This window comes from Ranitomeya imitator, chromosome 7 (genome assembly GCF_032444005.1).
Source record: "Ranitomeya imitator isolate aRanImi1 chromosome 7, aRanImi1.pri, whole genome shotgun sequence".
In the NCBI taxonomy this organism is placed as follows: domain Eukaryota; kingdom Metazoa; phylum Chordata; class Amphibia; order Anura; family Dendrobatidae; genus Ranitomeya; species Ranitomeya imitator.
The window spans coordinates 30,950,158-30,976,035 of NC_091288.1; the positions used below are offsets into that span (position 1 = coordinate 30,950,158).

The 25,878-nt window shown below is 40.9% G+C and overlaps 1 protein-coding gene across 5 annotated transcripts in view; it reads right to left on the bottom strand.

Moving 5' to 3' along the window:
• Positions 1 to 218: 218 nt before the first annotated feature.
• The window catches only part of CCDC148 (coiled-coil domain containing 148), a 205,255-nt gene continuing 179,595 nt past the window's right edge, over positions 219 to 25,878 (bottom strand). For all 5 annotated transcript variants that reach the window (XM_069732976.1, XM_069732978.1, XM_069732977.1 and 2 more), the window contains 5 exons: positions 22,103 to 22,243; positions 13,275 to 13,393; positions 6,465 to 6,582; positions 4,889 to 5,029; positions 219 to 818 (listed from right to left, as the gene is read on the bottom strand). In XM_069732976.1, coding sequence (XP_069589077.1) covers positions 672 to 818; positions 4,889 to 5,029; positions 6,465 to 6,582; positions 13,275 to 13,393; positions 22,103 to 22,243 — 666 coding nt within the window. In that variant the 3' untranslated portion in view covers positions 219 to 671. The remainder of the gene's footprint in view (positions 819 to 4,888; positions 5,030 to 6,464; positions 6,583 to 13,274; positions 13,394 to 22,102; positions 22,244 to 25,878) is intronic.

Consider the following 25,878-nt stretch of genomic DNA (forward strand, 5'->3'; position numbering starts at 1 on the left):
CTCCCCCTAGTGGTGACAGCAAGCAGCCAGAATGTTTTGATACAAGTTTCTATGCAGTGGATTAGAAACCCCGAAAGCCATGAACATATTTTAAGAAAGTGCCAAAATTTAAGAAAAACATAAAATGATATTCAAGGAAAGAAATGTTATCCATTAGTGATTGAGATGTGGAGTTGTGCAGATCCCTGTACCTGAACATGGCCAAAGGCAGAAAAAGAACCTTTAAATATTTATTATGGGTATATAAAGATTTTATTATCCCTGTCACACCGGCCTGGATGAAAAATGTTCCATCTTGGACATTTCCCGATAATGAGCAATGGCGGAGCGTAGATGTTCATACGGGCGTTCACGCAACTCATGCATTAAAATACATTCTCCCCCTGTAGCCAGCAGAAGTCAGCGACCATTCTCCAATTTATGTTATGCTGGGGATGGCAATAAACACGGAGTAAACAAGAGCCGCGAAATTCCACCGGAGCAATGCAGCTGTCACCTCCAGTCCATCTCTCACATCTAATGTCTCAATTTCCAGCCTCACACTGCATAAAGAGACACTTACTGTACGACGCATGGTGATGTACGGCGAGAGAGCCGCCGGGGCTGTGTGTAATGGAGAGGTCCCTCCGTGATATAAGACCCCCCCAGTACGCTACACGCTGAGGACTTGGCTACTTTCTGAACACTGTAGATTCCATGTCTTTCCTTGGCGGTTTTGGTGGGAGGATTTTCGGGAGGATTTCTTTAGCATAGTTGGTGTTGTGCAGTCCGGCTTCTCGAAGAGCCATCTCAATTCGGACCCTCGGGTCACAGATGATCTGCATTGGGAAAAAAAATAAAGGATTTTAAGGGGAATTCAAAGAATATGATGTTCATGTTTTACCAACCAGTTCACATGTTTTTTGGCTGCGTGGCTTGTACAGGTAGATAATCAATAAAACCTCCGTTCTTTACTACTACCAATAGGAGAAAAATGGAAGACAATAGCGCAAGAAAAGGGATATGAAAAGGATAGGTGTCGGGATGTGCTCACCGGGCAGGATTGTGTACCACAACACCAAGAAAGCTCGGAGAACTGGCTACTGCAGACCCAGGATACATGCAATGGAAGGAAAAACCAAGGACGGTGGATCTTTAACTGCTCTGCCGAAGACCACATATGATGGAAAAGGAGATCCAGGAGTCCATGTGTTGAAAATCGTGGTTTTATTGGTCAATGCGTTTCAAAGTTCCCAGACTTCTTTCTCTTCTAGGACGTCAAGGTGGTTTAGTCCTGATGAAGAACCCTGTGAGCTATGAAACGTGTTGAATAATAATAAAACCGCAATACATCGACTCCCGGATCTCCTTTTTCATCATATGTTGCCTTCGGCAGAGCAATTAAAGATCCGTCCTCCGTGGTTTATCCATTCTTTACTAATAAGCATGCAACAATAAGATGGACCTAGTTTCTGAAAATTAAAAAAAAGATGTAAAATATGGCGTAACCAAGGAATGCCAAGTTAAAAGAGAAAACAAGCCCTCAAAGTTATGGCTCTCGGAAGAAAAGATAGGAAAAAGCAAAAGTGCAAAAACAAAAAAAAGTCACCGAATCCAGAGAGGGTTAAAATGTTTGTCATTTCAATTATTATGGGATGACTGCATTTAATGATAATATTTTTTTATATCTCTCATATTGTATATTTTTTTTCCTAGTCCCGGAGATGTAATTGGTAAATCCAGTGCTATTGCCTATTCATATTGCAGGGTATATTTTGTGATAAATGTTGGACATGTTCTGGAGCGACTTTCCGCAGCGCTGATGACTGCTGACTCGCTTCGTACGGCCAAGTAGGTCAGTCCTGCTGGTGAGAAGGTTTGTACATCTGTGCTCGGATCATCTTTTACTTGGTTCTCAAAGGATTAGAGCAACTCCTTTTTTCTACAAAGCGGCAGAAAATATGACTGCGATGATAAAGGTCAGTTTCAGCATCCGAGCGGCGCTGGCTTGTCTATCAATAGTTCTGAATCTGGAGGTGTCAGATAGGGACGAGTATATGAAGGCGCCGGCGCGCGTTTCTCTGGGTTATGACGAACACCTCACTTGAGACTCCCTGAGCCGTACATGCTGTCAGTCTCGTCATATCACAGTAAAAAGTGATCAAAATCTCATAGATTATCTGTCACAGGCAATAGAAAAATAAAAAAGGATAAAGAAAAGTGTTCAAAGCTAATTGTAATTATACAGACGAGGCTGCAGGGTTTATCATGTGTCACACACGTCTTATACATATGTGCGCGTCACCATGTAAATGTATGCATATATGTATATCACAGTGTGCATATGTGACGGTGTGAATGTATGCAGCATTTTTCAGCACATGCCTAAAAGTTTTGCACAATCCTGTACAAAGTAATTATTCTTTAAAAAAAAAAAAAGAAGTGTTAATTGTTTATTTTTATCAATGAAAAAAATTGCAAGATGAATGAATTAAATAAAAATCTAAAATCACATGAATATTGGATGACTTTCCCTTTTCCCTTGAAAACAACATCGGGTACACGAGCATAAAGTCAGGGACTTTGTAGGATAATAGTCAGTGGTATGAGTAGCCAATTATACAGAACAGGTGATAATTATCATTTTCTTATGTAGGTTGAAAGATATTCATTAAGTGAAACAGAAACAGCGGTGTAGGAGGCTGAAAACTGGTGAGGAATAGTCAAACTCTGCTACAAAGGTGAGGTTGTGGAAGACAGTTTCATGTCACCAGTGATACACCATGATAAGACTGAAAGCAGAAACAAGACACAAGGTTGTTATACTGCATCAGAAAGGTCTCCAAGGCAAAGATTTCAAAGCAGACTGGAGTTTCAAGATGTGCTGTTCAAGCTCTTTTGAAGCACCAAAAATATGATCAACGATGAGGACTATAGACGCACTCGTCGGCGAAAGAAACTTAGTGCAGCAGATGAAAAACACATCATGTTTTCTTATCACAGAAATCAGAAGATGTCCAGCAGTGACATCAACTCAGAACTAATAGCAATCAGTGGACCCAGCTACAATGCTCTACTGTTTGACAAAGTCTGGCCAGAAGTCGTCTTCATGAAATAACTGTGCCAAAAAAATTATGCATTTGACATGGAAACAAGGTCAAGTGACTTAATTATGCATGAAAACATAAGAACTGGGGTGCAGAGAAATGGAAGCAGATGTTATGGACTCGTGTGTCAAAAATGTAAAGTAACAAAAGGCAGCTTGTTCATTGAAGGACTTGAGAGTGGTGCAATAATGAATGTCTACAGGTTACAGTAAAGCATGGTGGAGGGTCCCTGCACTTTTGGGGCTGCATTTCAGCAAATGGAGTTGAGAATTTGGACAGGAATAATGGTGTCCTCAATGCTGAAAAATACAGACAAATACTTATCCATCCTGAAATATCACCAGGTAGGTGTCTGATTGGATCCAAATATATTCTGCAACATAACAATGACCCCAAACATACAACCATACAACCAATGTCATTAAGAACTATCATTCGCGTAAAGAAGAGCAAGGAGTCCTGGATGTGATGATATGGACGAGCAGAGACCTGATCTCAACATCATCCAGTCTGTGTTATTACATGATGATCCAGAAGGGTTTGCGGAAGCCACAGGAGATCTGAGGTTAGCTCTTTAAAATATTTGGCACAACCTCCCTGCCAAGTTCCTCCAAAAACTGTGTGCCAGTGTACACAGAATTATATAAAGAATCTCATGCACAACCACCACAAAAGACTTCAAGCAGTCATTAATATTAGAGGGGGCAATACACGGTATTAAGAAATGGGGTATGTGAACTTTTGATCAGGGTCATTTGGATGTTTTGGGTTGTCATTAGGATTTCAAAAGAGAAAACACAGTAGTTTGACAATAAATGGCTTCACCCAACCACTAACCATGAGTGGAGAAAAAGGTTTGGTGTTATCATTCATATTCTCTGAAAAAGGCCAAGAAAGCAAAAATTCGGCCAGGGTATGTAAACTTTTGAGCACATTTGTACATATGTTTATATTCCTCTCCCCCTTTGGATGAATTCTTCATACATGAACATGTAAACTAAACATAAGCCACCAATGTAGAGAAGAAATAGCCTAATAGTGGATTTAGTCTGTCTTTTTTAATATCTGATGAATAGAACAACTGGCCATTTATATAGAAATAACTTGTACATTTTGCATTTAAAATGGTGGAATACATATTATAATACTGTAAGAAATTAGCATATTTTGATTCTAGGCGTTAAAAAAAAAAAAATATGATACCAAATAAATATTCAAAGAGGTTGTTGATTACAAAAATAGATCCGGCGTCATTGTTATTCATAGGCTGTGTTTGTTATTGTGGCATAGCTGTGGTTATTTGAAAAGCGTCTCGATCATCAGATTTTAATAATACAAACTGCAGATTTTATTACCGTACATTGGTCTCTTAGACCTGATCGGACTGGTATTGTTGCAGTGTAAAAAATTGCTGAATAGTCCTCAATGCTGAATCTTTACGCAATCAGCTCCTCAGTGTCCCTGCTCCCTGCTGCTGAGATCTCACACTACCCAGTACAAGCTGTCGCTGTCAGGCTGGGTGGGTAGAGACTAAAGACACTTGGACTCATGAGCTCTGCTGCTCTTTAGCTGGACTCATACAATGTTCATTTTAATAACTAGATTATTCAGTACAGTCATTTTTATATGGATTTTCAATGCAAGTACACCAGTCTCCTCAGGTCTAACAAAATCTATTTAATAATGTATGCAGATTGCATTGTGAAATCTGGTGACAGATCTGTTTTAAACTGCTTTACCGGTCACAGCCAACGGATGAGAAAGGTGCCTTTTCTAGAAAAATAAAAAGAACTTGCACAGACCTGCTGCTCGTTGTATGTGAACAAATCAAAAAGTGGTTTCTGAAGGACAATTTCTTCTTCTACCCCAATACCGAGTCTGGCTTTCCATGCTTGTGTGTCACTCATCATCCTGACGGGATCAAATTCAGCTATAACCGCCACCTGGATAAAGAAATTCAGAACCCGATGTCTTAGCACAAGTTTTACAACCCTTCAATATAAAGCAGTATTCATAAGTATTTCATCCCACGCTTTAAGACATCTTAAACTAAACAGCCTTCATATTCATCAAGAATCTGGGTGAACAATCAGGGCATCCACATGTACACCGTGTCACACGTTCTATACGACAGTGATAGCTTTTGTAGCAAAAAAAAAAAAAAAAAAGGAAATGGTGTGGCTGATCAGGGCGAAGAATCGAGTCTATAAATGTGAAAAAAAAGATTACTTTAACCAGCCCTTCTACAGATTGCTAAAACCTTAATTTCTATTACTTATGCTTAAAACATTTTGTACATTTTAGAGTTAAAAATCCAAACACTTGGAAGGTTCCCTCAACATTTATGCAATATATAACACATTCCGTGCTTAAATTGACATCGCACAGGATTCCGGATTACTGTCCTGTTAATATTAGCTACCGAACCAATAGTGTTTGGTTAAAACTAAATCACAAATTAGAAGCGTCCCCCCAACATGTTTCACCGTGACAGCGGCTTCATCAGGGGATGGGACAAAATGTGATTGGCCAGTGTTAATAACAATAATTGGACAGAAATCCACAATACTGTCCTGTGTCAATTTAAGCACGGAATACTGTATACTATACACTAGATTAGTGATGTGGGAACCTACCAAGTGTTTGACTTTTTAATTCTTACATTATTCCCCCAAGTTAGTCAATGTTTTAATGCATAAAGAATGAAGTTATGTCTTTGTATCCCCTGGACCAGAATTCCAAATAACAGGACCAGGCAGAGATACATGGCCCGTGAGACAAAGTCCCTCCATAAGGGGCAGGATTTTGTTATATATGTTCGGCATCCATATACTTTTTAATTTCCAGTTCAGTGATTAGTGGTCTCCTCTTGCCAACATAAAGGGGATGTATCACAGTTACAACTAATCACCTATCCACAGGATAGGGGACAAGTTTCTGATCACTGGGGATCATCCTGTAGGGACCCCCATTAATCACAGGAATGGGGCTCCACTGTTCCCCAGGTTGAATGAGGTGAATGTTGAGCATGTGTACTGATGCGCCAGTCATCGTTAATGAAACTGATCAAAATAACTGAGAATTGTACTTGACTATCTTCATCAGTCCCGTAGACATTAAATGAAGCAGCAGTGTGCAGGCACCATCACTTTTCCATTCCAATGGGAGACTTAGGACGGGTGCTCAGTGGGGGGATAATAAGTGGTCAATGTAGGAAAACTCCAATAAGATGGTACAGTTGCATTTATTAATTCAGTTGTAAAAGGATTTGTATGACAGTCGTATCAGAATCTTGAATTAACAGGTAGATTTGTGGCTAAAAGGCAAATTCCAAAACTATGTCAGCGGTAATTACAGTAAGAGACCCCCCCACGTTACCTGCTGACGGAGAGCTTCAAGCCGTCTCTGTCTCTCTACCTCTACCTGCTCCTCGTGAAGAAGCACCTCCTTTCTGTCTGTCAGACGTTTCTCTAACAACTGCTGCCGATAGACGACCCTGGGAACAAATGTAGTTGGAGAATTAACTTAATGAACTGCAGAAATCACCGAACGTTCACCAATGATACAATATGACATCTCCGGTTTATCCGCTCCATTAGTACAATGTCAGAACCAGCATCTGCATTCACATCGCGGCGGCTCCTGGCAGACGTCATGACATGAGCGATGGTGACGGAGGAGGTTTGGTGCCTATTCATGGATCAATAGTCGTCCTGCTCATTTTATAATCATTCAGAATAAAGATACAAGGAGAGGAGCAGACGGGTGCAGGTAGCTGCTGTGGAGGTATTGTATCGGGAGAAGCAAGGAAGAGGAAGATGTAGAAGAAGAAGATAAAGTAGAAGATGACGGCAGACAAACCTTGAGATATACTGCTCATTGAAGTGTTACTTTCTTTCTAGGACTGCACGCATGGACTCCTTTTGCTATTACTGCATAGTAACAGCAATTTATGGACCTCACATTCTGTTCGGACTGTAGTCGTATCATGACGTCAATGTATATGCATGAACGTGAGCAAGGTGAACATCATTGTATGGATGTCTTGACCTCTTGAAAAGATGTGTGCTTCATCTGCCAGTAAGGCTTCTTTCACACTTCCGTCGTTAGGCGCCCGTCAGAATGCGTCGTTTTGACGTATCGACGGATGTCTTAAAAATAGTGAAAAACGGATGTAAAACGCATCCTGTGTCCTGACGGATGCGTTGAACTAGGCGCTGCCTGAATTTCAATGTATAAAATTCTGGAGAGAGAGAGAAAGAAATGGCGCCTGTTCTTGACGGTCAAAATAGAGAAGGCTAGTTGGAGATTACACCTTCCTAGAAAAGTTGTGATGTTTCCGGAGCAGTGAGGCAAAACTCTCTTTCTCTCTCTCTCCCCGCATCCATCAGGACACAGGATGCATTACATCCGTTTTTCACTATTTTTAAGACATCCGTCGATACGTCAAAACGACGCATTCGGACGAGCGCCTAACGACGGAAGTGTGAAAGAAGCCTTAGTTGGCAGACACAACTTGCAGCCCTCATGATCACATATACTGTGACTTAACTGTATGGGAGTATACAGGTACACATTGGAGCATAGATGGGAACGACAGGATTAAATCCCAACTCTGCAGTGTCTGATTCGAAGCACCTGCACGGTTTCTCTAAGATGCAGGAAGTAGATTCATTGCGGGATCAGCCAAGATGTGGCTGTAACAGAGAGAGACGTGTCGGCTCTCCCTCTGAATGGAGGGACTGAAGAGTCAGTCAGTCTGCTGGATGTAGCAAAGGCAAATGTGTTAGCTCGTGAGTGCACAAACCGGTACAGAGCGTGGGCACCAGACTGGATGTGGACCTGGAGAGAGGCCCGAATCCTTCTCTAAGAAGAGTCTGAATAGGCCATGGGCAGAGAACCACAAGTATTAGTGGTTACGATAGACAATAGCTGTTTAGTTTGACCGAGCTGGGGCTAGCTCACCCGTGTATGGGTAGCCAGGGTCTGTTCTGTTTAGTTAGCGCCTGGAAAAGGTTAGGGACATATGTTTATGAGTTTGTTTTGCTGCTGTGCAAGCTGTATTGCTTGTGTGAACGCTACCTAAGGCCTAATGCCTACCAGAGAGAGTAAAACCCTACACCATATACATTAGTATCTCACATTTAGTGTGACATGATAAATAAAGATGATCACCACTATGGTACTCCAATATAAAAAACCAATTTTATTAAATATAAAGATAAAAAATATATTTCAATATAAAATTTATGACCAACATGTAAACAGGGGAATAGAATCCACCAAAACAAGGGACAGTAGGAGCCCCGGCGTCCCTCTGCCCCGACGCGCGTTTCGCGTTCGCTTCTTCTGAGGGACGCCGGGGCTCCTACTCAGGACGCACAGTTAAGGTATACACTTATTGTATTTATATTGCCCATCTTGTTTATGCCATATCTAAGCCTTGCTTAGCATTTTTGCGAGTAGGCAGGCTAAGAGTGTCTTTCATTAGGATATATGCTATTATAGCAGTACCTGGTAAATTTGTAATATTACCTTTTGGCCATATATCTAGGCAATGTTTATTAGTGGGTCACCTTTAATTGATTTATTCTCTATATACTAGTGCTTATCCTGATGTATGTGAGGTAGCCTATGGCTGTTTTGTCCCTTGTTTTGGTGGATTCTATTCCCCTGTTTACATGTTGGTCATAAATTTTATATTTAAATATATTTTTTATCTTTGTATTTAATAAAATTGGTTTTTTATATTGGAGTACCATAGTGGTGATCATCTTTATTTATCAGGTCACACTAAATGTGAGATATTTATGTACAATGGGTACTCTGACCCCCATATAGGAGGGGTGTGTACTATATTGATGAGAGCAAAACGTCTGTGAATATACCATATACATTAGGTAAGTAGGTAAGTCACAGCTGACTCCACTCCTGTCAGCCCAGCTTCAGGTGTGTATGAGGTTCACCAGATTCTCCCTTGACTTTCATGGTGAAGAAAGATCAGACATGTTGAATTTCAACATGACCAATCCCTTGTTTCTGCAAAGACTAAGAACACTGCAGCGTTCAAAACATGTTAGCGGTGTTGCTCACGTGCTAATGTCCACTATGGATTTAATGTAGCGGCAATAATGATTTACTGTTTTACCCAAAATGCTGGACCTACTTTAACTTCATAGAGATAAGCATCGCTTATCTCTTATCTACATGAAAATAATTCACATACGGCCAGGAATGCACATGTAGGTGACAACTGGTATATCTATTGGCAGATCGACCATTTATGGTGGACATACATGTTCAATGACATTTATCAAGATAAAAGTCCATAGAATTCTGGAATCCTCCAGTTAGCCATTAAAAGGTATCAACCACTGAGGACTCTCAATTCTAAATAGAATTCTGGAGTAATTTGCCCCAAAAATCTGGTTTTTAGGACTTTTACCATATTTATTATGCGTTTTAGACATGTCGTCTCGTATAAAAGGGTGTAGTCTAATGTGCAACATAATATGTCAAAGTAGTGGTGTAACGTTCTGGCACAAAGTAAGCCAAGTATTTGGTGTAATTAGTCCACAAAGTCCTAAAACCTGCCATATTAATCACACAAGATGTATGCATAAAGAGAGGCCTGTCACTCAAGGGAAGTGGGGCGGGGAGACAAGGGACTGACATATCGCTGATGAAGTAGTTGGATAATTCAAGAAATTGTTCAGAGCTTTTATTGAAATAGCAAGTTTCGGCATCAATCTGATGCCTTCCTCAGGCCAATGTGCATAGTAATGCAAATGATGTAAAGATCTCAAAAATCTAATTATTTCTTCCACAGGTCCTGTCACACATGGCTAATGACACATGGGCGGACACCGACAGCAAAGGTCCAGTGCAAGAACCGCTTTACTTCATTTCAATCCACTAACTTAATAATACTGTACATCAGTGTCTGAGCTTACCGGACTAAAACCAACTTGTGAGGTCACATCAGTCTACATCGCAGAAACACCACTGTGATGTCTAAGCAGCTTTTATAACAATTGACTCTAACAATTGTGTCATATCACCAGAAGAAAACAGATGTGAGGTCACAGCAGCATAGGTAACAGAAACCCACATGTGAGTTCACAGCAGCCCTCCTAACAAGTCCACTACTGAGGTCACAGCAGCTCATCTAATAAATCTACTAGTGAGGTCACAGCAGCTCATCTAACAAATCCACTAGTGAGGTCACAGCCGCTCATCTAATAAATCCACTAGTGAGGTCACAGCAGCTCATCTAATAAATCCACTAGTGAGGTCACAGCAGCTCATCTGTTGTGAATTCTGTGGCAGAGCTCCCTCCTGTGGTCACAAGTGGTACTTCGGCTGATTCTCTCTGGGAGCTTCCGTTTGTGGAGGAAAGTGGTACTGCGGCTTCTGAGTTTCCTCCCTCAGGTGATCTGGTGAGGTCGTTAGGTGCTTCTCTACTTAACTCCACCTAATGCTTTGATCCTGGCTTCCTGTCAATGTTCCAGTGTTGGACTTGTTTTTCCCTGGATCATTCCTGTGGCCTGCTGCTCTGCATAGCTAAGTTCTTCTTTGCTATTTGTTTGCTATTTTTTCTGTCCAGCTTGTCTTATTGTTTTGCTGAAAGCTCTGGGACGCAAAGGGTGTACCTCCGTGCCGTTAGTTCGGTACGGAGGGTCTTTTTGCCCCCTTTGCGTGGTTTTCTTTAGGGTTTTGTGTAGACCGCAAAGTTATCTTTCCTATCCTCGCTCTGTTAAGAAAGTCGGGCCTCACTTTGTTGAATCTATTTCATTCCTACGTTTGTATTTTCATCTTAACTCACAGTCATTATATGTGGGGGGCTGCCTTTTCCTTTGGGGTATTTCTCTGAGGCAAGGTAGGCTTATTTTTCTATCTTCAGACTAGTTAGTTTCTCAGGCTGTGCCGAGTTGCATAGGCAGAGTTAGGCGCAATCCACGGCTGCCTCTAGTGTTGTTTGGAGAGGATTAGGGATTGCGGTCTGCAGAGTTCCCACGTCTCAGAGCTCGTTCTATGATTTTGGGTTATTGTCAGATCACTGTATGTGCTCTGACCGCCATGTCCATTGTGATTCTGAATTGCCTTTCATGACACTCATCTAATAAATCCACTAGTGAGGTCACAGCAGCTCATCTAATAAATCCAGTAGTGAGGTCACAGCAGCTCATCTAATAAATCCACTAGTGCGGTCACAGCAGCTCATCTTATAAATCCACTAGTGAGGTCACAGCAGCTCATCTAATAAATCCACTAGTGAGGTCACAGCAGCTCATCTAATAAATCCACTAGTGAGGTCACAGCAGCTCATCTAATAAATCCACTAGTGAGGTCACAGCAGCTCATCTAATAAATCCACTAGTGAGGTCACAGCAGCTCATCTAATAAATCCACTAGTGAGGTCACAGCAGCTCATCTAATAAATCCACTAGTGAGGTCACAGCAGCTCATCTAATAAATCCACTAGTGAGATCACCGCAGCTCATCTAATAAATCCACTAGTGAGGTCACAGCAGCTCATCTAATAAATCCACTAGTGAGGTCACAGCAGCTCATCTAATAAATCCACCAGTGAGGTCACAGCAGCTCATCTAATAAATCCACTACTGAGGTCACAGCAGCTCATCTAAAAAATCCACTAGTGAGGCCACAGCAGCTCATCTAATAAATCCACTACTGAGGTCACAGCAGCTCATCTAATAAATCCACTAGTGAGGTCACAGCAGCTCGTCTAGTAAATCCACTAGTGAGGTCACAGCAGCTCGTCTAGTAAATCCACTAGTGAGGCCACAGCAGCTCATCTAATAAATCCACTACTGAGGTCACAGCAGCTCATCTAATAAATCCACTAGTGAGGTCACAGCAGCTCGTCTAGTAAATCCACTAGTGAGGTCACAGCAGCTCATCTAATAAATCCACTAGTGAGGTCACAGCAGCTCATCTAATAAATCCACTAGTGAGGTCACAGCAGCTCATCTAATAAATCCACTAGTGAGGTCACAGCAGCTCATCTAATGAATCCACTAGTGAGGTCACAGCCGCTCATCTAATAAATCCACTAGTGAGGTCACAGCAGCTCATCTAATAAATCCACTAGTGAGGTCACAGCAGCTCATCTAATAAATCCACTAGTGAGGTCACAGCAGCTCATCTAATAAATCCACTAGTGAGGTCACAGCAGCTCATCTAATGAATCCACTAGTGAGGTCACAGCCGCTCATCTAATAAATCCACTAGTGAGGTCACAGCAGCTCATCTAATAAATCCACTAGTGAGGTCACAGCAGCTCATCTAACTGATACCAACTTGTGAGATCACTGCCACTGTAGTGACAGAAGCACACTTATGATGTCAAAGCAGCAAATCTAACAAACCTACCTATGATGTCACAGCAGCTCACCTGACAAGCACAGTTGTGAGGTCACAGAAGCTCACCTGACAGTCCCCACCTGTGACATGACAGTAGTTCACCTAAATGAAACCCACCTGTGATGTCACAGTCACTGACCTGACACAAGAACAGTTGTGATATCACAGGAATTTATGTGACATAAACTCTCTTGTGATCACAATTCATACTGAGGGTCAAACAAAAAAAAGTCCACCAGAAGTAGTGTAGAGACCAGAATAATAGGCAGCCCTGCCTTATGAAGCCCACTGTGCCTATTGCTAAATGTGGCCATGGAATCATGTTTTTTTCCCAATAGTTTGTAAAACTATCTAAACTTTACTTGAATGAAAGATTTAGAAGTGAATCCAAGAGCGTAATGTTTACAGTTCGGCAATTCAGTACAATTGCAATAGAATATTTGATAATGGTTGGTTATGCCCTGTCTTGTGCACGTTCTGCCCTCCCTCGGGTTTGCAGGATCAATATTAATCTTTAAGATTTGTGAAAACCGCAGGAATTGTTCAGCTTCTCAATCCACAACATTAAACATTTACAGCAATCATTTCTTAGTGCGTTACTCGTTGCTGCTACTAAAGTAAATGATTATGAAGGCTTTTTAATAAAATGGATATAAAGTTTACAAAAATATATGGAAAAGTTGTAGAAATAAATTGGATTCCATCTGTAATTTTGGTGTTGAGGACAGAACAAGTCTACTTGCTCCGGGTTATGGTCCATCTGGGCACGGGCAGCCAGTGTTTGCCCGTTAATGCACTTACCGCTCTTTGTCTTTCTCAGCTTGCTGGACCATTAGGTTTTTCAGCTGCTCTAGGCGCTGCAGATCCCGTCTCTGTTGCTCTTCCCACGCTTGCTGTTTCTCAACTTTGTACTTTAGTATCTGTCGCATGGAGCAAGAAAGCAGAAAAAAAAAAGAAAATTCAAACTAAATTCGGCCTGCGTGACAAGCCGCACAAAAGGAAATCCCCAATGCTAGAATATCGTGATATTGTTTCTTGCAAATACTGTTATGTATAATTGTGCTGTGAGGCTTGAAATCCCCGACATTGTTTTCCTGTAGTTTCATTGTTGATTTCATTTCTAAGTGGAAACATTTATAAGACAAAGCGACTTGTTCCGCAATATCTCCAACCTGCACCTTTCACTTAACTTGTACATTCAGGTATTATGCATCGCATTCAGATCGTGCCACATGAACAGCAGCTGTTACTGACCCTCACCTGGACTAGCCCAATTATTTTCCATTTTCAGCTTCACAACAAAACCTGATGTAAATTGACACAAGGAAACTTTTAAAAAGTCTTCCTAAAATAAAAAATACATTTTTTTGTTTACAGCTCCTATGTAAATCTATGTATCACTATGGTCACAGACTACAAACAAACTTTGTGTAGTCAGATCCTGCATTGTTACTTACTTTTTGTCTGTACAAATCTAATTTGGTAACGTTGGTGGATGGGAAATACAGTGGTGAGCGAGCATGCTCATGTCTTGAGGATTTTCTGAGTGCTCGAAAAATATGTTTAAGTCACCGCAACTGCATGTCCCGCAGCTGTTTGACAGCCGCAACACATGCAGTTGTTTCCTGTTTGTTTGGCAATCCCTGCATGTGTTGCAGCTGTCGAACAGCCGCGAGACCTGCAGATGCGGCGACGCTAACATATTTTTCGAGCACGCCGAAATGCTTGATTACTAATGATTAGCACTCGAACATGCTCGGTTAACACCTTATCCGAGCATGCTCATTCATCACTAGAAATACATATTGTTCAGACTTTACCATTCATAAAACTACAGTAGATCATTTTTCCTGCTTAATTGAAGGCACTGTTATTCTTTCGAATACAGCTAAAGTGCAATACTAAATTCAGCCCGCAGATAAGAGTTTCATAATTTTTGAAAAACAAAGCACTTTGTATCCAATTCACTGCCCTTTTTTTGTCTACTTTTTGGTGTTTTGGGGCCGTTTTTAATTTGTGAATTATTCTTTGTATCTACGCCTTTTTAAGACCTTCTTTGTATATGGTCGTCAGTTTGATTTTATGTTCATCACTGTGGGAGGGTGATCAGATATTTTAACCAACTAAAGACCAGGCTATCTTCTCCTGGTCATAACCACACATGGAACATTTTCAATTTTTTTTTTCATATATGTGGTGTAACCCTAGAACGCATACCAGGGGCCTCGCAGACCAGATAGGTTAATTGTTTTCTATTTTCTGCAAGATTACTTTAGTTAGAATTCTGAAACTCTCGGTATTCCTCAGGTATATAGTTGTTAGTAATTTCCAGTTGTTCATATATTTTTATGTTACAGGCATTTCGGTATAACAACTCTTTTTTAGGAATACCCCATATTCACATACCTGGGGCCTTTTAGGCCTGTTACTAGGTTTACATGTGATTACAAGGGATGTTTTCTGTAAAAAATTTTTCAAATGATATTGTAGATGAGGTAGTTTTGTGTACTAACTTGGAAGGAAAACATATCATAGTAACATAGTAACATAGTTAGTAAGGCCGAAAAAAGACATTTGTCCATCCAGTTCAGCCTATATTCCATCATAATAAATCCCCAGATCTACGTCCTTCTACAGAACCTAATAATTGTATGATACAATATTGTTCTGCTCCAGGAAGACATCCAGGCCTCTCTTGAACCCCTCGACTGAGTTCGCAATCACCACCTCCTCAGGCAAGCAATTCCAGATTCTCACTGCCCTAACAGTAAAGAATCCTCTTCTATGTTGGTGGAAAAACATTCTCTCCTCCAGACGCAAAGAATGCCCCCTTGTGCCCGTCACCTTCCTTGGTATAAACAGATCCTCAGCGAGATATTTGTATTGTCCCCTTATATACTTATACATGGTTATTAGATCGCCCCTCAGTCGTCTTTTTTCTAGACTAAATAATCCTAATTTCGCTAATCTATCTGGGTATTGAAGTTCTCCCATCCCCTTTATTAATTTTGTTGCCCTCCTTTGTACTCTCTCTAGTTCCATTATATCCTTCCTGAGCACCGGTGCCCAAAACTGGACACAGTACTCCATGTGCGGTCTAACTAGGGATTTGTACAGAGGCAGTATAATGCTCTCATCATGTGTATCCAGACCTCTTTTAATGCACCCCATGATCCTGTTTGCCTTGGCAGCTGCTGCCTGGCACTGGCTGTTCCAGGTAAGTTTATCATTAACTAGGATCCTTCTCAATGTCAGATTTACCCAGTGGTTTCCCGTTCAGTGTGTAATGGTGATATTGATTCCTTCTTCCCATGTGTATAACCTTACATTTATCATTGTTAAACCTCATCTGCCACCTTTCAGCCCAAGTTTCCAACTTATCCAGATCCATCTGTAGCAGAATACTATCTTCTCTTGTATTAACTGCTTTACATAGTTTTGTATCATCTGCAAATATCGATATTTTACTGTGTAAACCTTCTACCAGATCATTAATATGTTGAAGAGAACAGGTCCCAATACCGACCCCTGCGGTACCCCACTGGTCACAGTGACCCAGTTAGAGACTATACCATTTATAACCACCCTCTGCTTTCTATCACTAAGCCAGTTACTAACCCATTTACACACATTTTCCCCCAGACCAAGCATTCTCATTTTGTGTACCAACCTCTTGTGCGGCACGGCATCAAACGCTTTGGAAAAATCAAGATATACCACGTCCAATGACTCACCGTGGTCCAGCCTATAGCTTACCTCTTCATAAAAACTGATTAGATTGGTTTGACAGGAGCGATTTCTCATAAACCCATGCTGATATGGAGTTAAACAGTTATTCTCATTGAGATAATCCAGAATAACATCCCTCAGAAACCCTTCAAATATTTTACCAACAATAGAGGTTAGACTTACTGGCCTATAATTTCCAGGTTCACTTTTAGAGCCCTTTTTGAATATTGGCACCACATTTGCTATGCGCCAATCCTATGGAACAGACCCTGTCGCTATAGAGACCCTAAAAATAAGAAATAATGGTTTATGTATTACATTACTTAGCTCTCTTAGTACTCGTGGGTGTATGCCATCCGGACCCGGAGATTTATCTATTTTGATCTTATTTAGCAGGTTTCGCACCTCTTCTTGGGTTAGATTGGTGACCCTTAATATAGGGTTTTCATTGTTTCTTGGGATTTCACCTAGCATTTCATTTTCCACCGTGAATACCGTGGAGAAGAAGGTGTTTAATATGTTAGCTTTTTAATCTTATTTAACCGGTTTCGCACCTCTTCTTGGGTTAGATTGGTGACTAGTGTTGAGCATTCCGATACCGCAAGTATCGGGTATCGGCCGATACTTGCGGTATCGGAATTCCGATACCGAGATCCGATATTTTTGTGATATCGGGTATCGGTATCGGAAGTGTAAAATAAAGAATTAAAATAAAAAATATTGTTATATTCACCTCTCCGGCGGCCCCTGGACATCAGCGGGAGGATCCGGCGTCCGGCACGGCTTCTTTCTTCAAAATGCGCGCCTTTAGGACCTGTGGTATGACGTCCCGGCTTCTGATTGGTCGCGTGCCGCCCATGTGACCGCCACGCGACCAATCAGAAGCCGCGACGTCATTCCTCAGCTAAAGTCCTAGAATGAGCGCCTTTTAGGACCTGAGGAATGACGTCTTCTGATTGGTCGCTGAAGAAAGAAGCCGTGCCGGACGCCGGATCCTCCCGCTGATGTCCAGGGGCCGCCGGAGAGGTGAATATAACAATATTTTTTATTTTAATTCTTTATTTTACACTTTAATATGGATCCCAGGGCCTGAAGGAGAGTTTCCTCTCCTTCAGACCCTGGGATCCATGAGGATACATTCCGATACTTGATGTCCCATTGACTTGTATTGGTATCGGATATCGGTATCGGCGATATCCGATATTTTTCGGGTATCGGCCGATACTATCCGATACCGATACTTTCAAGTATCGGACGGTATCGCTCAACACTATTGGTGACCCTTAAGGTACCGTCACACTAAGCGACGCAGCGATACTGACAACGATCCGGATCGCTGCAGCGTCGCTGTTTGGTCGCTGGAGAGCTGTCACACAGACCGCTCTCCAGCGACCAACTATGCCGGTAACCAGGGTAAACATCGGTTTACTAAGCGCAGGGCCGCGCTTAGTAACCCGATGTTTACCCTGGTTACCAGCGTAAAAGTAAAAAAAAAAAAAAAACTACATGCTTACCTTCCGCTGTCTGTCCCTCGGCGCTCTGCTTCTCTGCCCTGTGTAAGCACAGCGTCCGGAAAGCACAGCGGTGACGTCACCGCTCTGCTTTCCAGCCGCTGTGCTTACACAGGGCAGAGAAGCAGAGCGCCGAGGGACAGACAGCGGAAGGTAAGTATGTAGTGTTTTTTTTTTTTTTAGTCTTACGCTGGTAACCAGGGTAAACATCGGGTTACTAAGCGCGGCCCTGCGCTTAGTAACCCGATGTTTACCCTGGTTACCAGCGAAGACATCGCTGAATCGGCGTCACACACGCCGATTCGGCGATGTCAGCAGGAAGTCCAGCGACGAAATAAAGTTCTGGACTTTCTGCAGCGACCAACTACATCACAGCAGGATTCTGATCGCTGCTGCGTGTCAAACTGAACGATATCGCTAGCCAGGACGCTGCAACGTCACGGATCGCTAGCGATATCGTTTAGTGTGACGGTACCCTTAATATAGGGTTTTCATTGTTTATTGGGATTTCACCTAGCATTTCATTTTCCACCGTGAATACCGTGGAGAAGAAGGTGTTTAATATGTTAGCTTTTTCCTCATCATCTACAACCATTCTTTCCTCTCTATTTTTTAAGGGGCCTACATTTTCAGTTTTTATTCTTTTACTATTGATATAGTTGAAGAACAGTTTGGGATTAGTTTTACTCTCCTTTAGCAATGTGCTTCTCTGTTTCCTTTTTGGCAGCTTTAATTAGTTTTTTAGATAAAGTATTTATATCGCATCAGTAAGATAAAAAAACATGGAAAAATATAACAAAAGAGGAACTGTATGCTTATATTGCCCTTATAGTGAAACTCATCCAGAATTCCATGCCAACAGGAAGGACAAGAGACGTCTATTCTTGACGGAACTTTGCTATGAACTTTTAATGCCTACCATGATGGAGCGAAGCAACACGAAATGCTTGCCAAGGCAAACTACGGAAGCTATGATCCGATGTGGTATACATTTTTAGGAACATCCAGAGCCAAGAGAAAAAAAAAGAAAGCGTTGTTATATTTATCCAGGAAAGGAAATCTGAGGGTATCTGTACGCTCCTTAGCTGGGGTCACCAGGAGGTCAGATCCATTACGAATCCCCTCCTGGCGGACCCCAGCGCCGCTAGTGGGAATGCATCCTTACTTTGCAATTTCAAATAAAGTTTGAAAATTATTTTTATTTTAGTTATTCCATGTTATTTGCACACAGGCCTAAAAGGCCCCAGGTATGTGAAAGTGTAGATTTCTATGGTCATGCATTCTAGGGGTAAGTAAATCATTTTTACTCTTATTTTAATTATTATTAAGCGAAATCAATTTTTTTTTGTTTTTATTTTATTTTTCTGATATTTGGGCAAAAAACAAAGAAAAAAATGTGTCTATTTTTCACATTTTTTTTTTCATGACCACAATGACCAATAATTCATTTTAAATTATGTTCCCCTTTCTGTAGAATTATATATACAGTGCCTTGTGAAACTATTCAGCCCCCTGGTACTTTTCAACCTTTTGACACATATCATGCTTCAAACATAAAGATACCAAATGTAAATTTTTGGTGAAGAATCAACAAGTGGAACACAATTGTGAAGTTGAACAAAATTTATTGGTTAATTTAAATTTTTGTGGAAATTCAAAAACTGAAAAGTGGGGCGTGCAATATTATTCGGCCCCTTTAACTAAATACTTTGTTGCGTCACCTTTTGCTGCGATTACAGCTGCAAGTCCCTTGGGGTATGTCTCTATCAGTTTTGTACATCGAGAGACTGAAATTGTTGCCCATTCTTCCTTGGTAAACAGCTCGAGCTCAATGAGGTTTGATGGAGATCGTTTGTGAACAGCAGTTTTCAGCTCTTTCCACAGATTCTCGATTGGATTGAGGTCTGGACTTTGACTTGGCCATTCTAGCACCTGGATACGTTTATTTGTGAACCATTCCATTGTAGATTTTGCTTTATGATTGGGATCATTGTCTTGGTGGAAGACAAATCTCCGTCCCAGTCTCAGGTCTTTTGCAGACTCAACAGGTTTTCTTCAAGAATGGTCCTATATTTGGCTCCATCCATTTTCCCATAAATTTTAACCATCTTCTCTGTCCCTGCTGAAGAAAAGCAGGCCCAAACCATGATGCTGCCACCACCATGTTTGACAGTGGGGATGGTGTGTTCAGGGTGATGAGCGATGTTGCCTTTACGCCAAACATATCGTGTGGCATTGTTGCCAAAAAGTTAGATTTTGGATTCATCTGACCAGAGCACCTTCTTCCACATGTTTGTTGTGTCTCCCAGGTGGCTTGTTGCAAACTTTAAACAACAGAGAAATGGCTTTCTTCTTGCCACTCTTCCATAAAGACCAGATTTGTGCAGTGTACGACTGATTGTTGTCCTATGGACAGACTGTCGCACCTCAGCTGTAGATCTCTGCAGTTCATCCACAGTGATCATGGGCCTCTTGTCTGCATCTCTGATCAGTCTTCTCCTTGTTTGAGATGAAAGTTTAGAGGGACAGCCGGGTCATGGTAGATTTGCAGTGGTATGATTCTCCTTCCATTTCAATATGATCGCTTGCACAGTGCTCCTTGGGATGTTTAAAGTTTTGGAAATCATTTTGTATCCAAATCCGGCTTTAAACTTCTCCACAACAGTATCACGGACCTGCCTGTTGTGTTCCTTGGTCTTCATGATGCTCTCTGTGCTTCAAACAGAACCCTGAGACTATCACAGAGCTGGTGCATTTATACGGAGACTTGATTACACACAGGTGGATTATATTTATCATCATTAGGCATTTAGGACAACATTGGATCATTCAGAGATCCACAATGAACTTCTGGAGTGAGTTTGGTGCACTGAAAGTAAAGGGGCCGAATAATATTGCACGCCCCACTTTTCAGTTTTTGAAATTCCACAAAAATTTAAAATAACCAATAAATTTTATTCAACTTCACAATTGTGTTCCACTTGTTGTTGATTCTTCACCAAAAATTTGGTATCTTTATGTTTGAAGCATGATATGTGGGAAAAGGTTGAAAAGTTCCAGGGGGTCCAATACTTTTGCAAGGCACTGTATATCAGATATCTCTGTTTTTCTCTCAGGAATGGGGGAGGGGGGTGACTAGAAACAGCCTTATGGATGCGCAATGGCCTTTTTAAAATTTGTTTTTATTTATTATTATATGTGTTATCTTACTTTTTATGCATTTATTAACTTATTTTGTAATTTATTTTACAAGTTGTGCCACACATAAAATCATAAAAGACCTTAGGAGAGGGAGAATGTTAAAATTTACATACATTTGCAGCTCTGATTTTTCTGTATCTGCGGCTGAATATTACTCGAAGTCACAGGGAAAAATCAGGCTCTTGCTTGGTCAGTGTATTTGTATGCAGCAATCAGGAAGGCAGAGGTGATGATGAACCATCTCTGCCTTCTCTATGGGCAATCCGGCTGTGTTTGCATATTCTCTTGTGGCAATTTACCCTGCTATGACATTCTAAAATGTCAGGACAGAGTTATATGTGGACCACCAGAATCTTTATGGACGATTCGCAAGTGCCCAATAAAAAAAAGTATTATCAGCTGCTCATCGCCCCGTGTAAACAGAGAATGTGCTACTTACAACGATTCTATTCATGATTCTTCTGTCCCCATCAGTCTTTTGGTCTTAGGGCACAGACCAGTAAACAAGCGCCGATCGACTTGTGCATAGTCAATCATCGTTTGTTAACGGGCCAAGATCGGCAAATCTGAATGTGCCATTAGATTGGTGGGGAAAAGGGGCTGAAGCTATGAAACAAATGATTATTTGTATTGATGTAAATCTCTGTAAGGAGGAAGAGGTTGCTCTTGGTGGTTTGGATTGCAATAACTTGCATTTATCCTTATTGAAATTGGGTGACAAATCTATCGGGAATGGCCTCCACTAGTGTAACAATCGAGATTTCAGATATTTCAGCTCCCATAATTTGCATTGCTGTGGAGCACACGACAGGAGCCCGTATCCTTGGGTGGGTAAAGTGTGCTTTGCAAGGAGTTGCTGAGTTGTGACCACAATGTACTGCAGTGCAGAATACTTGACTGCAGCACTTTGAGCGTTTCCACAGTCTCTCTAGTACTGTTACAAAAACCCACATTTACAGAATAATTCAGGATACATTACACTCTGCGCACAATGCAGTGCGGATAAGATTTAGTTCCTTCGAGGCATTAATGGCTTTAGCGAGGTCTTAAACAATCTTGCCGGGAATGCTGTGTAAACACGCTTACCCAATGCACTGCCAGCAGTAACAAATAGGGTTAATTAGCATGCATCAAGATATTTTCTGTACTCTGTTAAGTAACATATGCAAATGATTAGAGCTTTCATACTTTCTCCTTTTCGTTTGCTCTCTGGAGCTTTTCCTTCTCTCTCCTTTGTTTTTCTTGCTGTTCCTCCTCCTTTTGTATCCTGGCAGTGATAGAAGATTCTAATCTAGAGGCTTCTTCTTGGTGTATTCTCCACTGTGTGACCTAAAATTGGATGTGGGAACATTTCAAATGGGTTTTATACACACAAACACATATAACAAATGCAGCATTTTAGGATGACAAAACTAAGCTTGGTATAGTACATCACCGAACAGGGCGCAAATTTGTTATTTACATCCCAATAGATTTTCCTCAATTCCATTTTTGCATGTTCGGTACTTGTTATATGTTTAAAGGTGGCTATAGACATTAAAGGGGTTGCTAAGGCTTGGAGCTGAAGTCTGAAGTCACTGACTGCAAATCCTATCAGCGTGCACAGTGCGTACTGGCAGGATTCTCCGGTGCCGAAGCTGGTAGCAGGAGGTCATGTGACCACAATAATGCTATATACATACCTCTGGCCACATTCCACCCAGACGTGTCCAGCCTCCCTCAATACACTTGTCTAGTTGGCATGTGAACGCATATATTCAAATTGAATACTTACGACCACGCGCCTTCCCACTGCGTCAACACCAGATAATCCTGAAAGCATGCACACTGCGCACTGTGAGGATTCACAAGTTTGCAGTCACGGTCTTCAGATTACCGTACTTTTATCTAGTGTGTATTACTATCCCAAGGTGCTGTTTACATGTATGTCAGTGAGCAAAAAAAATTGAGTCTGTAGCGCTATTCATGTGGACCTCCAGATAAGCCAATGGGGTCCGAAAAAAATCTGTTCACAAAAAATTCAGCTATAACTGTGAAGGCCTGTTATAAAAGTAAACAATGATGCTAGCCTGAACAGAGTTTAAGGAGTATTCTCTTCATAGTGGAATGTCACTATTAGACGCCATCACTTCATGATCACTGACGCAGAGAAGGAAACAGAAATCGCTTTGGTTTAGTATTCCATCCCCTTCTTCTCTTGCATCATTCAGCTATCTATTGTGTAGGCGGCTTCAAATTACCAAAATATAGTGCCGTTTATAGCACCTTGAATCTTTTAGAATCCAACCCACATGATTATTGGTAGAATTAATCATACACATTAGATGAATGTTGGCCGCTGACCATCTAATGTCTATGGTGGCTTCCTGACTTTTTTTTTTTTTTTAAAACGGCCTTCATTTCGATCTCGAGCAATGGACACTTGATGGATGAATGATCTGAATGAAGATTGATGTTGTATAAATCCAGATAGATCCACCAGGGTTTTCTCTGCCATTATTTTTATAGTATCAATCAGATTGCTGGTCTTCCTTTATCTCACTGTTCCTTCTATTTTTCCGGTCATGATGTCCTTCTCCAGTGATCGCTCTCTTCGTATGATTTGTCCAAAGTAGGCAAGTCATAGCTTGGTGATCCTTCTTTTGAGTGACATGTCTGGCTTGAATTTTTTTTAAATGTATTTGTTTGTTCTTCTTGCCATTGTATTGATAACATCCTTCTCCGGCACCACATTTCAAAGGCGTCGATTCTTCTTCTCTCATGTTTCTTTATCATCCAGGTTTCGCATCCGTATGCGAAAAGACAAAACTATGTAGGAGTCCTGTCTTCATCACTATTGAAATGTTTCTCGATTTGAAGATCTTGACCAGTGACTTCATTGGTGATTTGACAGATTATGTAAAGGAAAAGAAGGATCGGGCAACTGAGATACTCATGGCCGATCCTTTTTATATAGAAAAGTCAATGACAGACCTGTTTGAGCCAAGTTCTCAAGTGTATGGGGGGTTAGGAGAGATAGCTGATGGCCATCTTTACACTTTAGGTGTACATGGGGCTTCTACTTTCTATCTAATGAATGACACCGCAACGTAAAGTTTTAGTTTTTTTTCCTAAGGTAACCCTTCTACTATCCCAATGTCAGAATCTGTAGCCTCTGTCTTGTTATTTGAAAGAAGATCAGTTGACAAAGCTGTTATAGCAAGATGAATGAATTAAGATGTTCAATAAGTAATTTCAGTCTCGACTGCTGCACGACCCACAAATGACACCAGTAATTTACAGTCGGTAATACAGATGGCATTTAAGTCATCATTTCACTGTTATGTATATGATAACTGTGACTAAACTTCAGGAAACCGTGGGTGTCAGACAATGCTTTAATTACTAAAATTATTAGTACGTATCAAATAGTGTCATGTTTTTGAGATGCCTTCAACGTTTCGCCAGCCTCCATTTATTTAATGTCTGCGTTGTGTGATCTCGGCAGAGAAAATAAATTCCTTATTGATTGGTTTCCATACAAGAAGCAGCAGATTTTTCTCAGCTTGGCATAAAATGATAAAACTGACATGAGAGGATTTCTGTAGCACGGGGTGTTCTGAACAGATGTTCTTAAGATAAATGGCACAGAAAAACTCTCGGCGTCTGCCCGATACTTCCAATAACGAGAAGATGACAAACTAAAGAAGGTTTCTTATGCGGGTGGAGAAACACTATGTGAGCGAATGGATCGATACAAGTGTTACATCCAAGAGCAGATTAATGAGGCAAATTGTATCTTGCAAATATCTTTTACAGAAATATGATAGACCGTCACGGGTCGGTTTAACAGAGTTCAAATCGCAAAGGATCAACCAGGGGACAGTATGAAAGATTAATCCTCCAGACATGAAATCATTTATACTCTCTGCTTACAGATGCAGCCCTTGTATTTTCCCATTAAATTCACATACAGAATGGTAACGAGAGGTTAACGGTGATGGATAAGGAACTAAACAGCATCCTGATAATGGAAGGAAAGTCTGAACTATTACACGGAATGTGTCAGCAGGAAAAGACCTGTAGTTTAAATCAGGATTTTATGTTAAATGTAATTTTGTTCTAACATTTTAGCTATTTTCACAGTGGACATTAGGCCCATAATAGACTCACTCTTTCTGCTCTCTAAAAGTGACTTTTTATTATTAAAATATTTAGAATTGAGAGTCCTCAGTGGTTGATACCTTTTAATGGCTAACTAAAAAGATGGGAACAAATTGCAGCTTTCGAGACTACACAGGTTTCTTCATCAGGCAAAGACTAGAATCACATATTTATGCACAACATAGAACAGAAAAAAACCAAAAAAAAACAAACCAAGGATAAGACAAGTGACATGAAGCAGAATTACCATTAGTGATAAACAGTTATGTCCATAAATATTGCACCAGTTCTTAGATAAGGATTGTTTTATTGTCCTCTGATTGGGGTCTGGTTCTGTTGTGATGACCCCTCATAGTCTGAGGGGCAAGTTCCTTAGTTGATGTAAAAAGACATAAATCCACGTGACACATTAATTCCTGCACTAAGACTGTCAAAGGTCGTCATCAGTTTATATTCCAATACTCTTCTGTCTCTCTGAGATTTGAAGCTACCTTTTAACACAAATAATTTCATGTCCATAATGTTATGATTTGGGAGACAAAAATGTATTGCAAAAGGTAGATCCATTCTTTTTTTTTTTCTCTTATTGAGTGGCGGTGAGAATTCATTACCTTTAGATTCATTGACCCTTAGAACAACTAAGCCTTTGCCCTGTCTCCCCTACATACAGAGCCCCAGTTGGACATTTAGTACAAATAATTAGGTACACCACATTTTTATTATTAACACAGACAGGATTACCATCAAAATTAACACTATTATACACATAAGATAACACATGATTCACAATTCACAATAGGAGATGTCACAGCACACCTCCT